Below are 24,232 nucleotides of genomic sequence, written 5' to 3' on the forward strand. Positions count from 1 at the left end.
CGACATTAAAAAATAACTATTATAAAATACATATTTTTTACTTTAAAGTATATATTGTCAGTCATGCCTCTTCTGCTTTTACTTTTTTAAAATTTTCATCTTATATCTTATATTACATCCCTTTAAGCATAACCACATCCGTTACATACAGCACAATTTTATAGCATCTCCTTTATATGCTTTTAATGCTGCATCTAAATCACATGTCTACTGCATGCACTTCCAGAGGTGACGTCTGGCCTGGGCTTCCGGGGCTTTAGCCCCGAATAATTTTCCAGTAGCCCCGAATCGTTTCTCTCAGCTCAGCTGTATTATTAATGAGGAGACAGGACACTGATCGCTGTGTAAATAGAAATATCTTAATGCTAATCACGGAGCCAGTACAAGGATAAAGTTCCGCCTTTCAGGAGAAACAGCCAATCAGCTTGCTGGTTTTCGAAGCGGTGGGCTGGTGTGGGAGCCAGGCTGGGGAGGATTTTTGAGAATGTTTGAGTTTGCTGTGGGTCGTAGCGCAGCTGTTACAACATACATGGATATACGGCAATTTTTCTAAAGGAAAGGGAACGGAGCTAACCATGTAAACTGTGAAGAAATTATTTCTGATAGCTGGAAAAGATTCTCATTACACCCATATCTCGTCCACATTACATCCCCATTAAAACTTTAATCACACCATATCTATCACATACCAATTACATCCAAATCACATCCCCATCACATGAATCAATAATTCCCAATATACCCCATCACATCCCAATTACTCCCATATATCTTCCACCCATATCTCGTCCACATTGCATCCCCATTAAAACTTTAATTACACCATATCTATCACATCCCAGTTACATCCAAATCACATCCCCATCACATGAATCAATAATTCCCAATATACCCCATCACATCCCCATTACACCCCATCATATAGCTGTTATATGCCCTATTATTACGAAAAACACTGTAATGAACTTTGCTTTGAATGTTGCTTATTCAGAGGTAAGGCATCACACCTGCAGCTTTATCAGCACATCTCACAGCGTCCCACACACACACACACACACACACACACTCACAGCTGCTGCGTGTGAAAATCTCTCCATCTTCAGGTGTTAGGTACCTGTAGAGCCAGACTGACAGGCTGCTGCTGTTTTCCTGCATTCAGCCTTTATAAATCGCACACACACACACACATGCAACAAAGTGACTTTTCCGAGTTCTCAGGGTTTAGAATGTGTTTTTATGTCTTCTTTTTTAGATTTTTATTTTATTTAATTGTTTTTTAGTGGGAACCAAACCAGAAGAGGATCTGAAGGTAAACAATAAACACCTGTTTAATGATGAATAATTTATCATAATTCTGAAAGGACTGATGTTCTAAGTGGCGGCAGAGCAGCAAGGTGAGTGAGGCTGTGTTGATACAAACTCAGTTAACCCATCTTTTTTCAGTTTACTTAATATTAATTATAATATTTACTGTATAGTGTGGAAGATGCCACACATTTTAATGGATATTTACCTTGACTTTAGAAAAAAACTGTATACTGTAACTTATATGTGTTAAATGATCTAGATCTAGAACCAGGGCAGAACATGTTAGATAACTCCAGACCCAGTAGATCTACAGAAACAACATTTATATGCAGGCATGTTTAATCTAAAAATATATATATTTGGCATTTAAGTAAATAAGTTTTAGGGCTGATCTAAAATGTATAAAAGATTTACAAATACGTAATAAAACGTAGCAACACAGCTTTTATTAATTTAACAGAAATAGACTGCTTATATATATATATATATATATATATATATATATATATATATATATATATATATATATATTTTTTTTTTTTTTTTTTTTTATGTAAGTTTTATTTACAGTATGACTTGGGCAGTTGATTATATTGTATCAGAATTTCATGATGAATGGACCAATAAAAATGCTACACACTGACTTTTATACTGACTTTTATTAAAGATTAAGATGTTTAAATAGTAATATAATACAGGAAATTGACAAATCCTGCACCTAACAGCTGGGGTTATGCATAGGGCTCAGCCAGGATCTACTACTCACTCAACTAACAACAATAGCAAAACCACCACAATCTGATACTGGCTCGACAAGAATCCAGAAGCACAGCCTAACACTATGTTCATGGTCCATTGCCTCAACTGCCAAGTAACAGACCTACCAAAAAATAACCTATGAACACATAGAATCCCTCCTTAATCACTTCCTTTAACTATGGCAACAACACACTTACCTAAGCACAATCACACACAATAAATCACATTATAAGTTGTGTGAGCAGAACACAGCAACCACTACCATCTGATACTGGCTCGACAAGAATCCAGAAGCATAGCGAACTATGTTCATGGTCCGTGCCTCAACTGCCAAGTACTCAGACGTCTACAAAAACTCATGAGACAAATTATTACAAGAGCAGGACCACACCAATCCCCTTCATCCAAACTTTAACACAAACTTCAGTGCAAGCTCTTCTCAGGGGTCATCAGGCAGGCACCTTCCTTCGTCAGTGTTTCGCTGAATTAGGCCCACGACACCTCCAGAAGGCTCAACAGTGAAGTCTGGCGTCCCAGACCCACCCCCCTCCAAGCCTGCTGTAGAAGCACAAACTCACTCCCTTCCCCACACAGCCTCAGCCCTTCTGAACCACAACCACTGACTAGATCTTTCAGCTACATCTAACAACTCCAACACAAACTTCAGTGCAAGCTCTTCTCAGGGGTCATCAGGTAGGCACCTTCCTTCGTCAGTGTTTCGCTGAATTAGGCCCACGACACCTCCAGAAGGCTCAACAGTGAAGTCTGGCGTCCCAGACCCACCCCCCTCCAAGCTTGCTGTAGAAGCACAAACTCACTCCCTTCCCCACACAGCCTCAGCCCTTCTGAACCACAACCACTGACTAGATCTTTCAGCTACATCTGACAACTCCTTCACTACAGTCCTTAGCACACGACCTCTAATTCCGAATTCAGACAGCAGTCTTGTGGCAGACTTCGCAACAAAGCCTCTAGTACCTACCTCTACCGGTCTAATATACGCTTGCCACCCACGCTCTCTCACCTCAGCCACCAAGTCTGTATACCTCAGCCTTTTCCTTTCATAAGCTCCATCTACCTCGTCTTCAAACGGAACAGTCAGCTCTATAAAATACACTATCCGCTTACTTTCAGAGTACAACACTACATCCGGCCTCAAGGTTGTAACCAGAATGCACTGTGGGATCTGCAGTTTACTACCTACATCCACTAATAACTTCCAATCTCGTGCATTGGCCCACTTACCAGCAGTTTTCAAGCACTGTGCTGTTTCTCCACTATGCTGCCCCTCACGCACAAACGTTATTACCCTACTGCAACCTACCACGGGCATGTTATTAACTTCTAACCGTTTCTTATCAAGTGCACCTGCAAGAGATCTAAGTACCTGATTATGCCTCCATGTGTAGCGCCCCTGGGATAGACTCACCTTACATGCCGACAAAATGTGCTTCAGCGTGCCACTTCCTGCACATAGCTTACAACTTGGATCCTCACCCACCCACTGAGCAAGGTTTTGTGGCGTTGGCAGAACATCATATGTAGCTCCCAAAAGAAACTTTATACGGCCTGTATCCAATCCCCATAACTCTCGCCAGGTGATTCTCCGCTTCTCTACACTTTCCCATCTCATCCACTGCCCCTGTTTACTCTGCCCTGCTGCTTTTGCCCTCCTTGCTTCCTCCTCCTGCTCACGAATAAACCCTGTAACCATACGCCTTTTCTCAGGTGATGTGGCCTTGCCGAATGCTTTCCAAGAATCACCTAAACCTAATCCTGCCCTCCCATTTTGCACCTGCCCCACAACATCCCTGTGCTCCAGTGCCCTCCTTGCGGCTTGAGTAGCTTCTCGAGCATTCCACTTTCTCCCAGACCTAGTCACTGGTGCTGTTGCTTTAACCAGCCCGTCTTTTGACCCTAACAACTGCATTTCACGTCCTACCTTAGCACATTTGAACTCCTCAACCAAGCTCGTCAACGGCAGTTCCAGCATCCCTCTCCCACACCACGCCACACTACTAAGGCAACGCGGCACCCCCAACCATGTCCTTATAGCCTTGCTCATAACCCTTTCTAACCTCTCAACCTCAGAAATCGGAATATCATAAACTGTAAGTGGCCACCTTAGACGAGGCAACAAACCAAACTGCAGACACCACAATTTTAATTTACCTGGCAGAAAAGACTTATCAATTCTATTAATGGCCTCCACCATTTCTGTCCTCAACCCTTCCACCTGCTCTTTATCATTCAGTGCTGCAGTATACCACCTACCTAAACTCTTAACTGGCTTTTCCAATATAGATGGTATGACTTCTCCCTCCATCATAAACCTTTCTTGTATCAATTTCCCTTTAACGACTGATACACTCCTAGACTTGCTCGGTTTAACTTTCATCCTAGCCAGCCTAAGATTATCATTTAACTTCCCTAGCAGTCGCCGGGTACATGGCACCGTGGTCGTTAATGTTGTCATATCGTCCATAAACGCCCTAACTGGTGGGAGCCGGGTGCCATCATGCAGCCTCTCCCCGCCTACGACCCACTTAGAAGCCCTAATAATCACCTCCATTGCCATCGTAAACGCTAGCGGTGAAATTGTACAACCTGCCATTATACCTATTTCCAGTCGTTGCCAAGATGTGACACACTCCCCTACACTAAAGCAAAACTGTATGTCTTCAAAATAGGCTTTAACTAACCTTGAAATCTCTTCTGGAACCCTAAAAAAATTGAATGCCTTCCACAACAATGCATGCGGTACCGAACCAAAAGCATTAGCCAGATCTAAAAACACCACATGTAGATCCTTTTTCTCGGCTCTTGCTGTTTGAATCTGATGCCAAATCATACTATTATGCTCTATGCAACCAGAAAAACCTGCAATTCCTGCCTTTTGTACAGACGTATCAATTAAATTATTTCTTTTCAGGTACGTTGCTAGTCTACGTGCAACCACACTAAAGAAGATCTTACCCTCCACATTCAACAAGCTTATGGGACGGAACTGATCAATAGCCACAGAATCCTTTTCTTTTGGGATAAGAACACCACCTGCTCTGCGCCACTCCTTTGGAATAATCCCCTTCTTCCACACTATAGCCATTAGTTTCCATAGAAACTTCAAAACATCTGGTGCACTTTTATATAATCTATATGGAACCCCATTTGGCCCTGGGGCAGAACCTGCCTTTGCAGCCTTCACCACCTCCTGAACCTCACTCCACCTAGGGGGGTTAACATCCATTTTCCACTCTATATCACCTAACGGCGGCATGTCTGCTGGTAGGTCCAGGTCGCTAGACCTTTCCTTCTCTGTGTAAACACTCTTAAAGTGCTCCTCCAACTCCCTCTTTCCGACCTTTAGATTTCCTGATTTCTCCTTACTAAACAGACTCTTAACAAACCTAAATGGATCTCTAAAGAACTCTATCCTAGCACGCTCCTTCTTCTTCCTCCTTTTCCTCATAGCCTCTGCTCTCCGCAATTTTACCAACTTACTTCTCAACTCCTCCTGCAATAACTCAATGCCCTCCCTTTCTGCCTCATTCCCCTTCTTCCACTTCTTTCTGAGTAACCTTGATTCCTTAACCAGTTTTTCTATTTCTACCTGCCGCCTTGATTTAACTACATCTTGACACTTTACGTTCCTCTGCACAACACCAAATCTTGCCATTCCATAATCATAAATGACTTTACCTAGCCTGTTCAATTTACTCTCTGCTGTTCCCTTCAAACCCTCAAGCATACCTTTCAAATCATCATTAATACTCCTCCATGCCATCTTGTCTCCTGTGCCTGGCCATTTAACTTTGGATCTTTGACCGATTCCTTTCTCCCTACCCATCTGCTTTCCCTTAGCCTTTGACCTATCAACACCTCCTTCATCCTCCACTCCTTCTGTGCTTAAGTTAGCCTCCCTAGTATCAAAGGTATTGATATCCTGCGGACTGTGGCACGTAACCTGCCGCTGGACTTCAGCCGACTGACTCAAACAATTCTGTTCAAAGTATTGTTCAATGCGGGGCCCCTGCACTCCTTCACTCAAGCACCTCATCTTTCCTTGGTGTATCCTCAGCCCTCTCACTGATGTGACCTTGCTCCACCCACACACACAGGTCAGCAACTCCTTTCCACTTACCATCCCACCTGCCTCTATGCTTAACCCACTTCTCGTAGTCATGTCCGTTCCAGAGTCCGTAACCATGTTATCCGCCTGTGAGTCATCTTCCACCCCTGCTCTCGCTGACTCCTGGGGTATTGCTTTTTTCTTTTTCAATGTAGCTTGCTTGGTTGCACACACATGGTTAACCATGGTGGCTGCTACCATGGATTGCCAGCCCATGGCAGCACCGTTAGGGTCTATTCCCTCTTGTCAGCTGTCTTTCCATGCTGTCACAGGGTCTTTCCTCTGTTGTCAACTGTTCTCTTCACAGCAGTCACTAGCTTAACTAGATATCAAGTAATATAATACAGGAAATTGACAAATCCTGCACCTAACAGCTGGGGTTATGCATAGGGCTCAGCCAGGATCTACTACTCACTCAACTAACAACAATAGCAAAACCACCACAATCTGATACTGGCTCGACAAGAATCCAGAAGCACAGCCTAACACTATGTTCATGGTCCATTGCCTCAACTGCCAAGTAACAGACCTACCAAAAAATAACCTATGAACACATAGAATCCCTCCTTAATCACTTCCTTTAACTATGGCAACAACACACTTACCTAAGCACAATCACACACAATAAATCACATTATAAGTTGTGTGAGCAGAACACAGCAACCACTACCATCTGATACTGGCTCGACAAGAATCCAGAAGCATAGCGAACTATGTTCATGGTCCGTGCCTCAACTGCCAAGTACTCAGACGTCTACAAAAACTCATGAGACAAATTATTACAAGAGCAGGACCACACCAATCCCCTTCATCCAAACTTTAACACAAACTTCAGTTTCACTTAAAGATTAAGATGTTTAAATATATTAGTACTCTCAAAAATATATAGAATGAAGAAGATTTTAATTACACTTTGTGGAACCATCTGTGTTTTTTCAGCTTTTACTTCACAACAAAATGAGGAAAACATCTTCCCTAAAGAGCATCTGGCCCTCTGAGGTAAACTACAGGCTACTAAACTACTACTTGTGGCTAACATGTTAGCATTTACTTGTATTTTAGCTAAGAGCTGATAATATTTTTATATTATCTTATAGCCAGTATATTAGCAAATGGCTCTATTAATTAAAATGTAGCATTTGAGTTATGCCTACTCAAAGTATTAGCTCATTGCTAGTGTATTAGCTCATGGCTGGGGTTTGTTTGTTTTTGCTGAGAGAATACATATGGATATATGGCTAGTGTTTTACTTCAGCGCTAACATAATTACTTACACCTAGTTTATTACAAATTTATTTTTGTTCATTTGAAAAAAGTATGGAAACTGTGTTAGATATTATCTCATAGCTAGTAGCTAGTATTAGCTCAGCGCTAACATATTAACACATAGCCAGTGTCTTAGCTATAAATAAAATATAGTATATTAGCTTATGCCTGACATATCAACACATATCTAACTGTTAGTGTCTTAGCTCAGGGCTAATATATTAAATCATAGCTAATGTATTAACTCACTGCTAATATATTAAAACATAGCTAATGTTATACCAAATGGTTAACATATTAACTTAATTACTCACATATATTATATTAGCTATTAACTTAAAGCTAGTATATCAGTACAGGGCTAACATATTAACTCAAACCTAATGTTTTAATTCAGCACAGACATAACTCACACCAAGTATATTAGCTCATAGCTAAAGTATTAGCTCAGAACTAACAGTATAACTCATAGCTAGTGTATTAGCTATTAACCCAAACTAGTGTATAGCTATCAACTCATAGCTAGCGTATTAGCTCTTAAGTTAAAGCCAGTGTATTATTAACTATTATTAGTATTACTATTAACTCAAAGCTTGTGTATTAGCTATTAACTTATAGCTAGTATTTCAGCACAGGGCTAACATATTAACTCATACCTAATGTTTTAATTCAGCACAAACATGACTCACACCAAGTATATTAGCTATTACCTTATAGATAATGTATTAGCTCATAGCTAGTGCATTAGCTATTAACTCAAACTAGTGCATTAGCTATCAACTCATTAGCTCTTAAGTTAAAGCTAGTGTATTATTAACTATTATTAGTATTACTATTACAATCAAAGCTTGTGTATTAGCCATTAATTCATAGCTAGTTTATTAGCTATTAACTCATAGCTAATGTATTAGCTCGAGGCTGTTTTACTTCAAATCTAGTATATTAGCTTTTGCCTGACATATCATCTTATAACTAGTGTATTAGCTTAAGGCTAACATATTAATTCATATCTAGTGGGCTCAGGGCTGTGTTCATTAAAAAGTTAGTTTACCTTATGCCTAGTGTTGTAACTGAGTGCTAACATTCTGACTTAACACTAACATATTAATTAATAGTTAATATATAAGCTCAAAACTAATATTTATTTTTAGATAGTGTGTTTAGCTTAGGGTTTGTTCAGAGGGACTAAATGTGTTTGTTTGTTTGTTTGTTTGTTTGTTTGTTTGTTTGTTTGTACAGAGGGACTGGTCCACAGACTATGGTCTTCAGAGGCCAATCAAGTCCTGCAAGTCAATGCCGTCGGATTTCTGTGCTGTGAAGAGGAGCAACTCCGGGATCCTCCAGCTTCCCCGGCTGTCCTGCAGGAGCACTGCCAACACCGACCCGGAGAACATCACCAGCAGAGCGCCCACCAGGGTCACCTTCTGTCTGGGGGTCAACGAGGAGACGGTTCTGGGCAGAGTTCCGAAAAACTGGTACACCTTTATTTTATCACCTGCTGTTTTAAGATATTTATATGTTTTCTTTTTAGTCCAAGCTGCTGTACACAGTCTGAATAATGCAGTTGTGATGCAGGTGTTTCCCAAAACCGTAGTTGGATCTATGGAGGTAATCACGTTAGTAAATTACATAGTGTGAACCATCGTTAAGGTACTCAGATGTTTCCCAAAACTGTAGTTCCCCTGAACATTTGCAACCACCTTAGTTAATCTAAGTCAGGGGTGTCCAAACTACGGCCCATTTCCTTTTTTGGAGCGGCCCGCGAGGTATTTTAGAAATAGAATGAAAGTTGGCCCGCTGTTAAGCAGGTTTTTATAATGTGAGATTCAAAGTTTGAACGCTAGGTGTCAGAAACGGGCCAAAGAGTCTAAAAGCGGAGAGAGTGTGCATTTCTAGCGCAAAAAAACGGGCCAAAGAGTCTAAAAGTGGAGAGAGTGCGCATTTCTAGCGCAGAAAAATGGGCCAAAGAGTCTAAAAGTGGAGAGAGTGCACATTTCTAGCGCAGAAAAACGGGCCAAAGAGTCTAAAAGCGGAGAGAGTGCGCATTTCTAGCGCAGAAAAACGGGCCAAAGAGTCTAAAAGTTGCTGTAACTAAAGAGTTTAATATTAAGAGACATCATTAAATTAAACATCAATTTGAAAAATCGTAGTTTACACAACACTGTCAAAGATAAATATAGTAAGTCAAGTAAAATGGTGTGTAAATGAAATAATCAGGAAAAAAGTATTATTTAAAGTGGTATATTTCATTATTTGTTTTATTACAGAGTCTGTGGCCCATGAATTCAAATATATCTCTCCTTCTGGCCCCCAACAAAAAAGTTTGGACACCCCTGATCTAAGTAGTTCCAACTACAGCTTTAGACCTTACGTTAGAAGCTTAGTTCCTGGGCAAAATGTCATTAATGATGGAACATGCAGAGGATAGATGGATGGATTACAGTCAGAAAGCTAAAAAATTATTATATTTTAGCTGTACAAGCATTTTAAATGTAAAATGCATTGTCAATGTCGCTCCAAAAAAAATATATATATATAAAATACTTTACATATATTAAATGTTTTTTTTTTCCTTGAGGTATTGCAACTGTTTAAAATACAATTTAATTTGAATAATAAATATCTGAAATATATGCACAATGCATGTATCAGATATATCATGAAAAGTACATTATTTTATTTACAAATATTATATAAATGTACAATATTTTTTTAGGTTCTAAATAAATTTTTAGATGATTGTTTTTTCTTATCTAGTTGATATATTGACAACATAGAATTTTTCAGTGTTTTAATGAATCAAACCTATGCTTCTACACATGAGACAGTCCAGTTCCACATGTCTGCTTTCACACATGTATCATACTGAGCCCTTTAAGGGATGCTGATTACCTCTGTCAGGACTAGTATTGAATGGTATAGTGTTAAATTGAATTATTTTATATACTTTTAATTAATGTTTTAAAGATATAGCCTCTACATTTATTTTATTATTTTTTAAATTATATTAATTGTATGGTGGTGGTGATGAAATTATGAATGTTCTAAATAATACATTAATAGCATGATTTCGGTCACAACTTTATATATTTTGACATAATATTGCAAAGTGTGTTTTTGCTTGTTTTGCGTTCTGGAAAAGCCTGACCGAATATGTTTTTAATATTTTTTTTTTCAAACCAACATAGTTCAGACTACTGTGGTACCACCACAAAAGTATGACAGTTAAGGGAAATTATTGTACTTCAGATATTTAACGGCACTTACCGGGTTTTGGGAAATGCTAAAAAACGAGGTTCTTAAAAACAATTTAGGGAACACACCCCTGGTTTGCATCATGATCATTCAGGATCATACAGAGGTGATTATAAAAATATTCTTTAAAAATTCTAATCATTTCTATAGTTATTTCTTAAAACGCAGAATAACACTAAGAGTGTCTGGCTGTTGTTTGTTTTCCTGTCAGACAGTGGAACCCTGACTCAACAGTTTCCTCATTAGTTTCACTGTTGATGAAGCTGCTCTTCACCCTCAGCTCCTGCAGACGGAGGAGTGTTTACTGAGGGAAGAGTGAGGTGTGTCTGATCCGAGAGGAGTGATAATCTGGAGCGCAGATCAGACAGTCGGTTTAAAGGTCAAAAGAATAAACTCAGCCAGTCGGGTCACAACGGAGACAAACTTTTCTAATCCACCTTCCATAAACCTGAGTTGAGTAAAGTTTAGTACCAGCAGGGGGAGCCACATCCTTCTTCAATTAGATGCACCAGTCTAGTACACCGCATTTAAAAAAATAGACTTTTGTCTTTTATTTTATTTCAGACAGAATGAACAAAAAAAAAGTTGTGATTGTAAAGCATATAATACTTTGTAATGTTTTCATTCGTTCTCACACACTTTTTAAAAAATTTGGTCAAAAAAATACCAAGTTTGTTCCCTATCTTCCTGGAAACAACTCAATGCTAAACTTAAATTGTTCTTGACAGAGTTTTTCGCAGAGCTGAAATGCAGGAATGGATGCATATTCGTTAAGGAAATTAAGCTGACCAGATAACACTTAAAATACAGGTGCATCTCAAAAAATTCAGTTTAAAATGTGAAGCTCATATAATATATAGCTGTATTACACACAGAGTGATCTATTTTAAGTGTTTATTTGTTTTTATTGTTGATGATTAAGGCTTACAGCCAATGAAAACGCAAAAATCAGTGTCAGGAAAATGAAACTTTAATGGAGATGCAGATTTTATTTTCCAGCAGGACTTGGCACACTGCCCACACTGCCAAAAGTACCAATAGGTCTTATATAATATTCTAGTTTTCTAAAACACTTATTTGTGGGTTTTCATTGGCTGCAAACCATAATCATCAACAACAAAAGAAGTAAATGCTTAAAATAGATCACTCTGTATGTAATACATCTAAATGAAGTATATGAATTTCACATGTTGAACTGAATTACTGGAATAAACTAACTTTTCAATGATATTTAAATTTTTTGAACTGCATCTGTATATGCATCTGGGTTTGCAGTCAAATAAAAGTCAGAATAAATGCAAGTTTCATATGCAGTGAACACATTATCATAACTTTTTCTGATTGAGGTTGTTAAAGGAGTGTCCGCAAAAATATTTGGTAATATTGTGTTAACATGTAAAAAAATAGCTTATCACTGATGATCACTTATGAAGAACCTGAATAAACTTGAAGGTACATAATGTATTTGGGTTTGTTGTTGCGCAGGGAGGGTTCCAGCCTGCAGAGGGTTGAAGAACCCCTGGTTTAGATGGTCGCTGATAGTAAACACAGAGCTATTCCTGGAGCTCTTTCGTTATTGCAGTCGTTTCTGACTGATGGTCTGTTCTGCTCAGAATCTCGACCGCTCTGTTTTCCTCTCAGAGAAGAAGAACTTTTTTAGACTAGTAGATGATCAAAGCCTACAGGGGAAAGGCTTGAAGTCGGAGATAAAGATCCATCGTGACACTGGCGATGCGCTCTCTTTTTAACTTCAACTTTTCTTTTTTGCGCTGTACTTCTTCATGTGACTTCGCCCGGTAAGCTCAGAGCATGTGAAGAGCAAACTGACCTCTTTTAGGACTTTCAGGGGTATTTTTTTGTTTAATTTTTAACGCTCCTGTCCTGCTGTTATCTTTAAGGAGCGTTTATCAGTGGTCAGTTCTCTAATACACTCAGAGCCTGGAACAGGAAACGGCCGACAGTCCCGTTCATGGTGGAGGTGGGCCAGTTCTGTCACGGTTCACTGTCACTGTAAATCGGTCTGCCATATTTAGTGTGGGGGGTGGGAAAGTCTTTATGTAAACAAAAGCAGTTCATGAGGAAAGCTTCCGCTGGTGGGCTCCATTACCAGCGTCTGCAGTTCGGACTCTAAGACTTCCTGAAGGCCGAGAGGCGTCTGCTGTGTTTTTACAGCTTTGCTGAGATCAGAATGACTTAACTTCTACCAGGCGTTGAGGCCGGGATTCGGGCAGGCAGGTGAAGCTTTTCTAGAGTTTAGACCCCACACATAATTACTCAAGCGATGAGCCAAACACTGGCCGAAAACTCAGAGGAGGACAAGGGCAGGGACAGGCCGTCCTACCTCCCGCTCAAACCCAGCGCCAACACCTCTAGAGGAAGCTCACCAGCTGGATCCCCAAAAATGTCTCCTCGGGATTCTCCTCGGATTTCCCCTCGCAACTCCCCGCTGCTCTTCAGAACCATCCGCATCAACCGCAGCATCGCTCCGCAGAGGCGCTTCACACTGGCACACACACCCAGGTACACAATTCACACTGACACGCCCACCAAGGTGCACAGTTCACACTGACACACTCATTCAGGCAAGTTCATGGAAGTTGCTATTTGGTTCTTGGTGTTGGTAGTCTGGATGTTAGAGATTTGAGGTTTGGTGATAGAGGTCGGGATGTTGGGGTTTTGGTGCTTGATGGTGGAGGTTAAAATTAGCATGCTAATATTCAGAGTTGGTTTGGTGGTTGGTATTAGTTTTTTGGTGTCGGTAGTTGATGGTTGGTTGTGGAAGTTGGTGTTGGAGCTTTGATGCTTGGTAGTAAATCTTAGGTAGGATGTTGGTGTTGGTGTTTTTTGTGCATGGTGATAAAGGTTAAAATGTTGGTGTTTGTGGGTTGGTGCATGGTGGTGGAGGTCAGAATGTTGGTGTTGGAGATTTGGAGGTTGGGATTTTGGTATTGGAAGTCTAGCTCTTAGAGGATAGGAGGTTAGCCTGCCGGTGGTTTGGAGCTTGGTGTTAGAGGTTTAGGATGTTGGCGTTTTGGTGCATGGTGGTGAAGGTTTAAATGTTGATGTTTGGAGGTGTGGAGCTTGGTATTGAAATTACACATGTTGGTATTGGTGGTTTGGTGATAGAGGTTAGGATGTTGGGGTTTTGGTGGTGGAGGTTAGAATTCAACATGCTAATATCCAGAGGTGGTTTGGTGCTTGGTTTTGGTTTGTTTGGTGTCGGTAGTTGATGGTTGTTGGTGTAAGTTGGTGTTGGAGCTTTGTTGCTCGGAGTTGGTAACTTGGCTGTTAGAGGGTTGATGCTTGCTAGTAAATCTTAGGTAGGATGTTGGTGGTTTTTGTGCATAGTGGTAAAGGTATCTGTTAGAGGTTTGGTGTTGGAGGTTAGAATGTTAGTGGTTTGTAGCTTGATAGCAGAGGTTAGAATGTTGGTGGTTTGGTGTTTGATGGGGTGGGTTAGAAAGTTGTTGGTTTGGCTGGTAGTTGATTTGGTAGTTGGCCTTTTCAGGCTATTAATTGGAGTTGGTTTGGTGGATAATATTTATTTGGGGATTTGTTTGGTGTTGGTAGCTGATGGTTGGTCCTGGTGGTTAGATATTTGGAGGTGGTGGTTTCGGTTGTTTAATGGTGGAGTTTAGGATGTTGGTATTGGAGGTTGGTGTTGATTATTTAGTGGTTGCATTAGCACTTTGTTTGGTTTCAGTAGTTGATTGTTGGTCCTGCTGGTTTGATTGTTAGCAGTAGTTGTTTGGTGGTTGGTAGGTAGCGATTAGAGGTTTGGTGTTGGACAAATTTTCTGGTTTGACGTTTGATGTGACCGGTTTGTCTCTTTGCCCCATGCGAGTGATGATGACCTTAGTTTAAGGCTGCTGAGCAGAGTGTCTTGTGCTAGTGGCATCTACGTAAAAGAATATCACAAGATATCTGCTTGTTCGGCATTCACACACTATCAAATATTGTATCAGTGATAACACTGCTCACCAAAACTCATATCAAAGGAGGTGGGTTTGGTTTTGTGCAGTTTTGGGAACAATAGATCTCTTTGTTTTGTAAGGTCTTTGACCCTGCAGGCCTCAGTGTCAGCACATCTTCTCAGTTCAAACACACGTTTATTTTTGTTGTGTGCACTGGAACTGTGATAGAATTGTTTTTTGTGATTCTGTGAGTTGTGTTTGGGTTCTTATTTAATTTTGTGGTGACACTTTATTTTAAATGGAAACTTTGGAAATGTTTTATAAACTTTTACTCTTAGTAAACAGAATATCAGTAACAAGCGAAGCGTCTGAATACACTGAGTTAAATATCTAGACGTACTGCTTATGTATTGCCCATATTACCATGAATGTGTTCCATGAAATTGCATTATTTGTTCATCCTTTTTTCAAATTTATCCCATTCTTACTCAAAACCTTATCCTAATCCTGGCCCTAAACGTGATCCTTACCTTAATCTCAATCCCAAACTTAATCATAACCATCATCCTGGATACTGGTCCTAACCATCATTCTAACATTATTCTTAATTAAAAACCTAATCCTAACAAATAAAACAATAATAAATAAATAAATTCCATCGTAAGGTTCAGTAGAAGTCTCTTAAAGAGCTACTAAATGATCAGCTATGCTATATCACTGATACATTGGTTAAAAAGTTACTGAGAGTATGATTATTAAAAAGGGCAACTCCAAATAAAGTGACATTAACAGAACAATTATACATGATGAAGGTCCAGTTTCCTGTTTCGTTTTTTTTTCTAGCACTTAGAAACAAACTCAATTGGATCTGCGAATGCAGACCAGTGGCAGAGCTTCACAATTTCTTGATAAGTTGCTATGATTTTAATAAGATGTTGCTTTTTAGCCCATTCATTCCTATAAGAAAAAAAAACATTGCTATATATAAACCATATATCTGATCAAAAAGCTGTATACTATCACTAAACCTTAGTAATTATTACTGTTGTGTGTTAAACTTGTTAGGTCCCAGTGTTCTGATTGGATAAAAAGTCAACATTTCTACAATTTGATCTAAACAATCACAATATATTGTGATATATTGAATCATGATCATGATTTTTGTCATATTGCCACGTTCTTGCCAATACACTGCCCTAATCAGACCCAACAACATGAAGTTGGAATGGAAAACTACAACCTACAACAAGAAAAAGTATAAAAAATTATTAGTAGTAATTCTTCAGATATACCAAAATACAGTAATGTAATGTAATTGGCTGAGACTAGATGTTGTTGCTGTCCAATTAAGGACAAGTCCAATCTCTAAAACAGCAACTTTACAGGGTAGATATAAACCTTTTTAACTTTCAACTTTCATTTTTTTCAGGTCATTTCAGAGAATTTCGATAGAATTTCGATAGAATTTCTATTGATTCATTCATCACAAAATTGTCACGCAGTGTAGCGAACACATTGTGTGTCCAAATTATGTAGTAAACTACAAATCGACAAAAAAGTGAATGGAGATACTTGTTTTTCATTGGACAGGAACAAGGTTTCAGGCAGGTTATGGCAGTAAATGTACGAGATAAGTTTTACACAGTTTTTTTTACAAAGTCGTGAACTCTACGTCACGAGCTCATGCAATATAAGAGCTGCTCTGTTTTAACACTGATCCTGTAACATAAGCTCCAGCAGGACCATGTGCCTCAGTTCCAGCTGTCCGTATGATGGAAACCTCGGCCGGCCGGGCCGCTGCGCTGTGTAAATAGAGTGGAGGTCTGGACAGGTCAGACCTGACTGGGGAACAAACTTCTGAAGAACTGAAAGTTCTTCTGTGGAAAGAATGTTAATGATTTATTTCAAAATCATATTAGTTTTACACCATTAAAGATGAATCATGGCAGGATGGAGGAAGAAGAATTAAATAAACCCTCTGGTATCTCAGCGAGAGTAAATCAGAGAAGGGGAAGTTCGGTTCTCCCTATTTTCCCGGGTCCTTCAGATTTCCTGGGCTCTGTTCGCATTTATATCCAGCAGCTGCTTTAGATCCATCTACTGTATGAGCACATTTCTCGCAAATAAAACCTTGTGAGCGTCGTTTGGAGCCGATTGCACCTACTCAAGTTTATGAGCATATTTGCATAGCATGAGTATATTTTCTGTGGGTTCATTTGGCTGTTGTGTTTGGTCCACAACTGCATGTCTCAGTTTTAAACGTAAGACCCAGAAAACAAAGCCTCTTTCAGATATTTGTGGTTGTTCTTTTCCTCCACATTTGTTGTAAAGATGCTGTTTTGGTGTTGTAAGTGTATTTTTGTTGTGTTACTAGGTGGTTGCTATGGTGTTGCTGATCTAAGTGGTTACCATGTTCTTTCTGTGTTCTTTCTTCTATGATATCGCTAAGATTTTTGGAGTTGCTAAGACATTGTTTGATTTGTGGATCAGTTTGCAGCTGTATGCTGTGTGTGTGTGTGTGTGTGTGTGTTCCCTCACTGCGTCTGTGTCTGCTGGACTGGACACTAACAGTGTCGTTATTTAGCTGCAGGCTGGCATTGCCACCTCATTTAAAAGCAGGTCAATTCCATGTGCAGATCGATCTTCACACAGAAACACATCCAGCACAGGAACCTTACATTCTATCTACATGAGCCTGAAACCTCATCTACAGTTAAACTCCTCCAAGTTACCGCAGGACTCTGGGTGATCATGTTGGAACTCTAAACCCTTTAAAAACACAATTTACAGAGGAACCATTAACCCCATCTACAGAAAAATTCTGAGAAATCACACAGAAACTCCAAATTCCATTTAAAGGAGCTATGAACTCCACCAAAAGTAGAAAGAAGATATCACATGTAAAGACTAAACACCCTTCATAGGAGCCCTAAACCCGTCAGCAATCCTTAAACAACCCTTAAACCCTGCCTATGATAGTACTGGACAACCTAAACTCCATCTACAGGAATTCTAAACTCCATCTACAAGAACACTAAACTTCAACTACAGGAACCTTTAACTTTCTCTACAGGACAATTCTGGGAAATAGAAATTATTTTTTTACAGAAACCCTAAACCTCATCCACAAGATCCCTAAACTCCAACTTCAGAAACCCTAAACTCCATCTTCAAGAACCCTAAACTCCTTCTGAAAGAACCCTAAACTCCAACTACAGGAACCCCTAACTACATCTTCAAGAACCCTAAACTCCTTCTACAAGAACCCTAAACTCCAACTACAGGAACCCTACACTCCTTCTACAGGACAATTCTAAAAAAATAACGCAGAAACTTAATCTACAGAAATTCTAAACTTCATCTAAACCTCATCCACAAGATGAATAAACTCCAACTAAAGGAACCCCTAACTACATCTTCAGGAACCCTAAACTCCTTCTTCAAGATCCCTAAACTCCAACTACAGGAACCCTAAACTGCTTCTACAGGACAATTCTAACAAAATAACACAGAAACTTCATCTACAAGAACATTAACTCCAAATGCAGGAACCCTAAACTGCATCTTTAGGACATTTCTGAGAAATTACAAAGAAACTCTAAAATTAATTTACAGAAACCCTAAACTTCATCCACAAGATCCCTAAACTCTGACTAAAAGAACCATAATCTATATCTTCAGAACAATTCTGAGAAATTACACAAAAACACTGAACACTTCTACAGGAACCCTAAACCCCAACTACAGGAACCCTAAACTCCATCTAGAAAAAACATAAACTCTTTCTACAGTGGCCCAGGGACAATTCTGAGAAATCACATAGGAACTCTAAACTCCTTTTATAGGAGCCCCAGACCCATTAACAAGCACCCTAAACGTCTAGTAGCTCAAAACCCCTTAACCCTTCAACATTTTAACCTGATCTACAGGTACATTAAACGTTGCCTATGGTAGAACTGGGAAATCAAACAGGAACCCTATACTCCATCTAGAGTAGAACTCCTGGACATAGTGAAGCTTCAAACATATACTCTCTTTTTCTCTCCCTCCCTCTGTCTCTCTCTCCCTCCCTCTCTCTCTCTCTCTCTCTCTCTCTCTCTCTCTCTCTCAGGCTGAGAGTAGGTTCAGTGTTTGGGATCAGGGTGGAGAAGCCAGAGTGTTGGGTCGGAGCATGTGACGGGACTATGAGAGTTTATCTATACTGGATTTTGTGTTTTCATTCTTTCATGGGAAAGGAATTGACTAATCTGAGGAAATAGAACTGGACCTGGAACTGGTTTTGGAGGGGTACAAAAGTGAGACTCTCAGCTGGTTCTGGCCCAGCATGTTGGAGCCTTTACGGCGAACTGACCTGTGTTGTTTCTGAGTGAATGTAATGTTTGATCCATTCACGGTCAGATGGTAGGACTTTGGCAGCAGATGGAGGCTTCTACCCAGTGCTGGACTTGTGCTTGACATTGGGTTCAGCATCATGTGGATTTGGAACAGTTGGGAGAAGTCAGTGGAGGCGAGGCTTTCAGCTGTGCTGGGTTTCTGAAGAACTACTTACCCATTTTAAACTGGAACATTTCAAACAGAAACGTAAACCTGCTCGACCATGAACAAAGATTCCCGCTTCCCCAGGAAGACCAGCGGCTACTCCACGCGAAGACACTCGTGCATAGGGTACGTATCACCTCCTACTCACGCTTACCCAGTTGCCATCCCTTGAACCTTGAACACAACCGAGACATCAGTATCTGAACACCGGACACAAACTGGAAGCTTGTTCCTCACCAATTACCATTAAAGATATTTACAAAGCCAACGTAGCTAACTTGAAATGGAAGTAGACATCCATTTCAGCACACAGGAAATAGGGTTGGATGACTTTGTCAAGTTTCATTGAGCCCTGCCAGTCCAAAGCGCTAAACCATTGACCTTCTGGACCAAAGCTTGCTCCTCTAACCTTTAGGCTATAGTATCTGAAACCATATTCGCATTTACATATACTGTAATGTCCAAATATTTGTGGATACCCCTCTAACAAATGCATTCTGCATTCTACAACTACATTCAGTTGCATCCATTGCTGACACAGATGTGCAAATCCACTTTATATTGAGAAGTGCTGCCAATTGCATAAGATTCTTTGGACAGAGCGAATAAACCAACTGGCATCATGCTAAATAGCAGCCGTTGGATAGAGGGGTATAAAGCCCCAGCACTGAGCTGTAAACCATTAAAATGATGTAGATCTGTCTAGTACTTGTGGGATTTTACTTACTTTTGGGACGTGGAGATGAGGTACTGAGTTGTCCCTCACTATGACTATGCAGTGAGAAGAGTTTGTAAAGTTCTGGGCCGAAATGGAAAGAGTTTTTCAAGTTCTCGGCCAAAACTAGAAGAGTTTGTCAAGTTCTCGGCCAAAACTAAAAGAGTTTGTTAAGTTTTTGGCTACAGAAAGCTGATTTGTTCGGTTCTATGGCTCAGTAATGAGTCTATACAGTCTATACACAGGGTAAGGTGAGTTTGTAAAGTTCTGGGCCACAGTAAGAAGAGTTTGGAAAGTCCTAGGCCACAGTGAGGAGAGTTTGTGAAGTTCTGGGCCACAGTGGGGAGAGTTTGTGAAGTTCTGGGCCACACTAAGGATGATTTGTAGTTCCCAATCATACTAAGGTTTGTTAAATTCTAGGCCCCAGTAAGAGAGTGATATCCAGGGTGAGAGGGTCCCAAACTTATAGGGGGGGCGACAATCCAGACCACATGGTTATGGATAATGCAATGGTGGAATTAATGATCACTGTGTGGAACTAGAACATCAGAGCCTATGGCAGGTTCAACTTCATCAGCTGCCTCAGGAAGAACATCCACTGGTGTTTTTTTCTTTACATGTTGGTCAAGAACAAATGGGATTTGAAACTGACTGATATGAAATTTTGAAACAGTGGTGTTCTCTATGAAGTCGACAAACAGAATTCTATAAAACCAACTCATTGGACCCAGGACTGTTGAAATTCTGTTACATGATTTTAAGTCAAGTGCACTGTTAAAAGTATTTGTTTAACAAACTTTTATGAGTTCTTTATTTCTAAGATGTAAAAAAAACCCTTAAGGTAATTTTAATCTCTAACATACTTACAATATTAGAGTTTGAAAGGTATGAAATGTGCCCTCCACCTTTAATCCATCCGTGCAAACACATACGCAGCAGCAGAACAGTAGGAATAAAGGGCCAAGCTTGAGGGCCCAAGAGTTGCAACCTTTGGTCTCGAACCCATAACAGAGGCAGCTTTGTTAATCTGGGTCTCGAACCCAAAATAGTGGCAGTTGCTGAACCTGGGTCAAAATTTCACAACACTAAAAGCTTGCTGGACATGGGTCTTGAACACTTAACAGTGTCAGCTTTGGGAACCTGGGTCTTAAACCCATGACAGTGGCAGCTGCTGAACCTGGGTCTTGATCCCTCAACAGTGGCAGTTTGCTAAACCTGGGTCAAAAATCAACAATGGAAGCTTGCTGGACATGGTCTGGAACATTCAACAGTGGCAGCCTCGTTACCCTGGGACTCAAACCTACAACAGAGGCAGCTTTTTTAGTCTAGGTCTGAAACCTACAACAGATGCAGCTTGTTTAATCTGGGTGTTGAACCCAAAACAGTGGCAGTTGCAGAACCTGGGCCAAAAATCCACAACAATGCTGGAATTGGGTCTAGAACACTTAACAGTGGCAACTTCGCAAATGTGGGTCTCAGACCTACAGCATTGGGGGCTTGCCGAACCTGTGCCTTGAATTCATAACAGAGGCAGTTGCTGAACCTGGGTCTTAAACCCACAACAGTGGCAGCTTCGCAAACCTGGGTCTCAAACCTACAACAGAGGGAGCTTACTGAACCTGGGTCTTAAACTCATAACAGAGGCAGCTTGATTAATCTGGGTCTCAAAACCCAAAGCAGTGTCAGTTTCACAAACCTGAGTCTTGAACCTACAACAGTGGCAGTTGCTGAACCTAGGTCTTGAACGCACAACAGTGGCAGTTTGGTAAACTTGGATCTCAAACCCACAATCCTGTTGTCAGTACATATCCCAGCAGAGAGTGCTAGGATAAGAGTGCACGGTTAGCCAGTCTGCAGAGAGCAGAAAGGTCTAAGGACCTTATCAGACCTTGGTATAAAACCCACAACCTTCTCATTGATGACCCAATGCTGATTAGTGATTATTTTGCTTCACATTGTGCTGAAAACACCTTTCCTAATGAACCATCTCTCCTAAACGGCTGCTTTAGTACCAGCAGTTCTGGCTCCAGTATTGCAGCATCTCCCAATGGCTGTTCAGAATGACCTCAGAGGAAGTCAGCTGAGGTAATGCAATCACAGGATAACAGTGTCAGTGTCCAGAACCAAAAATAAAGGCCCGGACCTTGCGGTGGTCGATGTGTGGCTGGATGCGCTGATGACGTCAGTGTATGCAGCTCCAAATTTTCAGCATGACTGCTTTAGCCAATCTCTCCTACCACTGCCCATCGATCCACCAGCCTCTCTCTCTCTCTTTCACTCTCTCTCACGCTGTTACTCGCTCAGATCTGTTTCCGTGATGCACAACAACTGATAAGTCTGTGAGGCATTTCCTACTGTTGGGGATTATTTGGGGATCCCTCCTTTACAGTGTGTTTTGGGGACCCCTGCTGGTTAAATGTGTGAACACAGAGCTGAGCTGTTGCTGTTTGTTAAATATTTAATGTTATCTTAAAGCCTTAAAGGCATCATATGTTTTAGTTCTGCTTCAGATCCTTAGGGTTCTTTTCTTTCCTTCCTAGTGCATGTCAAACAATTTATAATATCATTAAAAAGTTACTTTATTTCAGTAATTCAGTTCAAAATGTGAAACTCATTTATTATATCGATGTCTTACACAAAGAGTGATCTATTTTAAGCGTTTATTTCTTTTATTGCAGATGATTATGACTTACAGCCAGTGAAAACTCAAAATCACTGTCTCAGAAAATTGTAATATTATATAAGATCAATTGGTACGTTTGGCAGTATGGGCAGTGTGCCAAGTCCTGCTGGAAAATGAAATCCGCATCTCTATAAAAGTTGTCATCAGAGGACACTTTGGTCCCTTGATTTAAAAATGAAATGTAAAGTTTACTGATGGTCAGTGGTGGTTTGGAGAGCCATGTCATCTGCTGGTGTTGATCCACTGTGTTATACCAAGTGTTTTCCCGAAAAAAAAAAAAAAGAAATACAGCACTTCATGCTTCCCTCTGCTGATAACTTTTATGGAGATGCAGATTTCATTTTCCAGCAGGACTTGGCACAGTGCCAAAAGTACCAATCGTCTTATATAATATTATAATTTTCTGAGACACTAATTTTTGAGTTTTCTTTGGCTGTAAGCTTCATAATCATCAACAATAGTAGAGCAATCTGGATATAATACATCTATTTGATATATGAGTTTCACATTATGAACTGAATTACTAAAATAATTAAGTTACTCTTCAATGATATTCTTTTTAGAATATTTTTTTTAGATGCACTAGTACATATTTTGCTCTCAGGATAGATGAATGCTTAGCCAGTAGAGGGCGTAGTGCTATAATTTATCACTATGAGCAATGCTCTTTGACAGAGCACAAATCCAAGAATTACATTTACACTGTCCTATATACTGTAAGTCACCTGCAACAAATGGAAACACTTTTTCTTGTCATTGTAATCAAGCAGACTGCTGTTTAATTCTGTAAATGTGGTTTATGTAGTTGCTAAAATTACTGTATTTATTGCTGTTTCTGTAGCAGCTGTAGTTACATCAGGTGCTGTAGTTACTATCACAGTTTTACGTACTTTCATTACTATGATTATTGTTGTTAGTGTAGCTGCATTAATGACTGTAGCTGATGTGGTTAATATAATTACTATAATTACTATAGCTTTTGTACTTACTGTAGCTACTGTAATTGCAGTAGTTGATGTGGTTACTGCACAGTAATAACAGTAATAACTGTACTTACAGACATTACTGCAATTACTATAGCTGATGTAATTGTTAAAACATGTAAATTGCTATAGCAGCTGTAGTTACTGTAGTTATTGTAACTGCTGTTTTTACTGTGCTCACTGTAGTCACTGTAAATACTGTTATTACTGTATCACAAAAAGAGAGGTGTCAACTAACGAAGTACAAGTACGTTATCTTACTTAAAGCTCCACTAGGTAGGATTGAGATTTTGTGCTCGTGGACTCCCCCTACAGTTGCAGAGTGTAATAAATGTTTCAGGTGGATTAGTTTCTCTTTCTCATTTTCTGGCTTTCACAGACATATTTGGTCTCATTCCAGCTTCTGCCAGAGTGTCTGTATGTTAGTTTGTAAAGAATGAACCAGTAGTCCTTGTAGAACTGTTAGAACTAAAGGTCGGAAAGCAGGTCGCAGTTCTCGTGAGAGTTGGTCGCGGCCGCCTCGGAAAACTTACAGAGTCTGGTTTGAGCTCAGAGGAGCTCCAGCACAGACACGAGAGCACCGCTATTCCTCCTATTACACCTCAATGGAGCGCTGCAGTGAGTTTCAAGCTGTAATTTTACTTCTTTAAAAAGATAAAAAATCAAGGAAATCCTACCTAG

General features: G+C 40.0%; 1 protein-coding gene across 3 annotated transcripts in view; it reads left to right on the top strand.

Moving 5' to 3' along the window:
- Positions 1-1,293: 1,293 nt before the first annotated feature.
- LOC103025888 (cAMP-specific 3',5'-cyclic phosphodiesterase 4C) overlaps positions 1,294-24,232 on the top strand; it is a 43,900-nt gene continuing 20,961 nt past the window's right edge. For 2 of the 3 annotated variants that reach the window (XM_022671027.2, XM_022671380.2), the window contains exons 1-3: positions 1,294-1,394; positions 7,136-7,195; positions 8,702-8,937. In XM_022671027.2, coding sequence (XP_022526748.2) covers positions 7,154-7,195; positions 8,702-8,937 — 278 coding nt within the window. In that variant the 5' untranslated portion in view covers positions 1,294-1,394; positions 7,136-7,153. Of the gene's footprint in view, positions 1,395-7,135; positions 7,196-8,701; positions 8,938-18,606; positions 19,297-24,232 lie in introns of those variants that run through there. The other variant, XM_007245128.4, reaches the window with a different exon arrangement.

This window comes from Astyanax mexicanus, chromosome 18, assembly GCF_023375975.1.
Source record: "Astyanax mexicanus isolate ESR-SI-001 chromosome 18, AstMex3_surface, whole genome shotgun sequence".
Taxonomy (NCBI): domain Eukaryota; kingdom Metazoa; phylum Chordata; class Actinopteri; order Characiformes; family Acestrorhamphidae; genus Astyanax; species Astyanax mexicanus.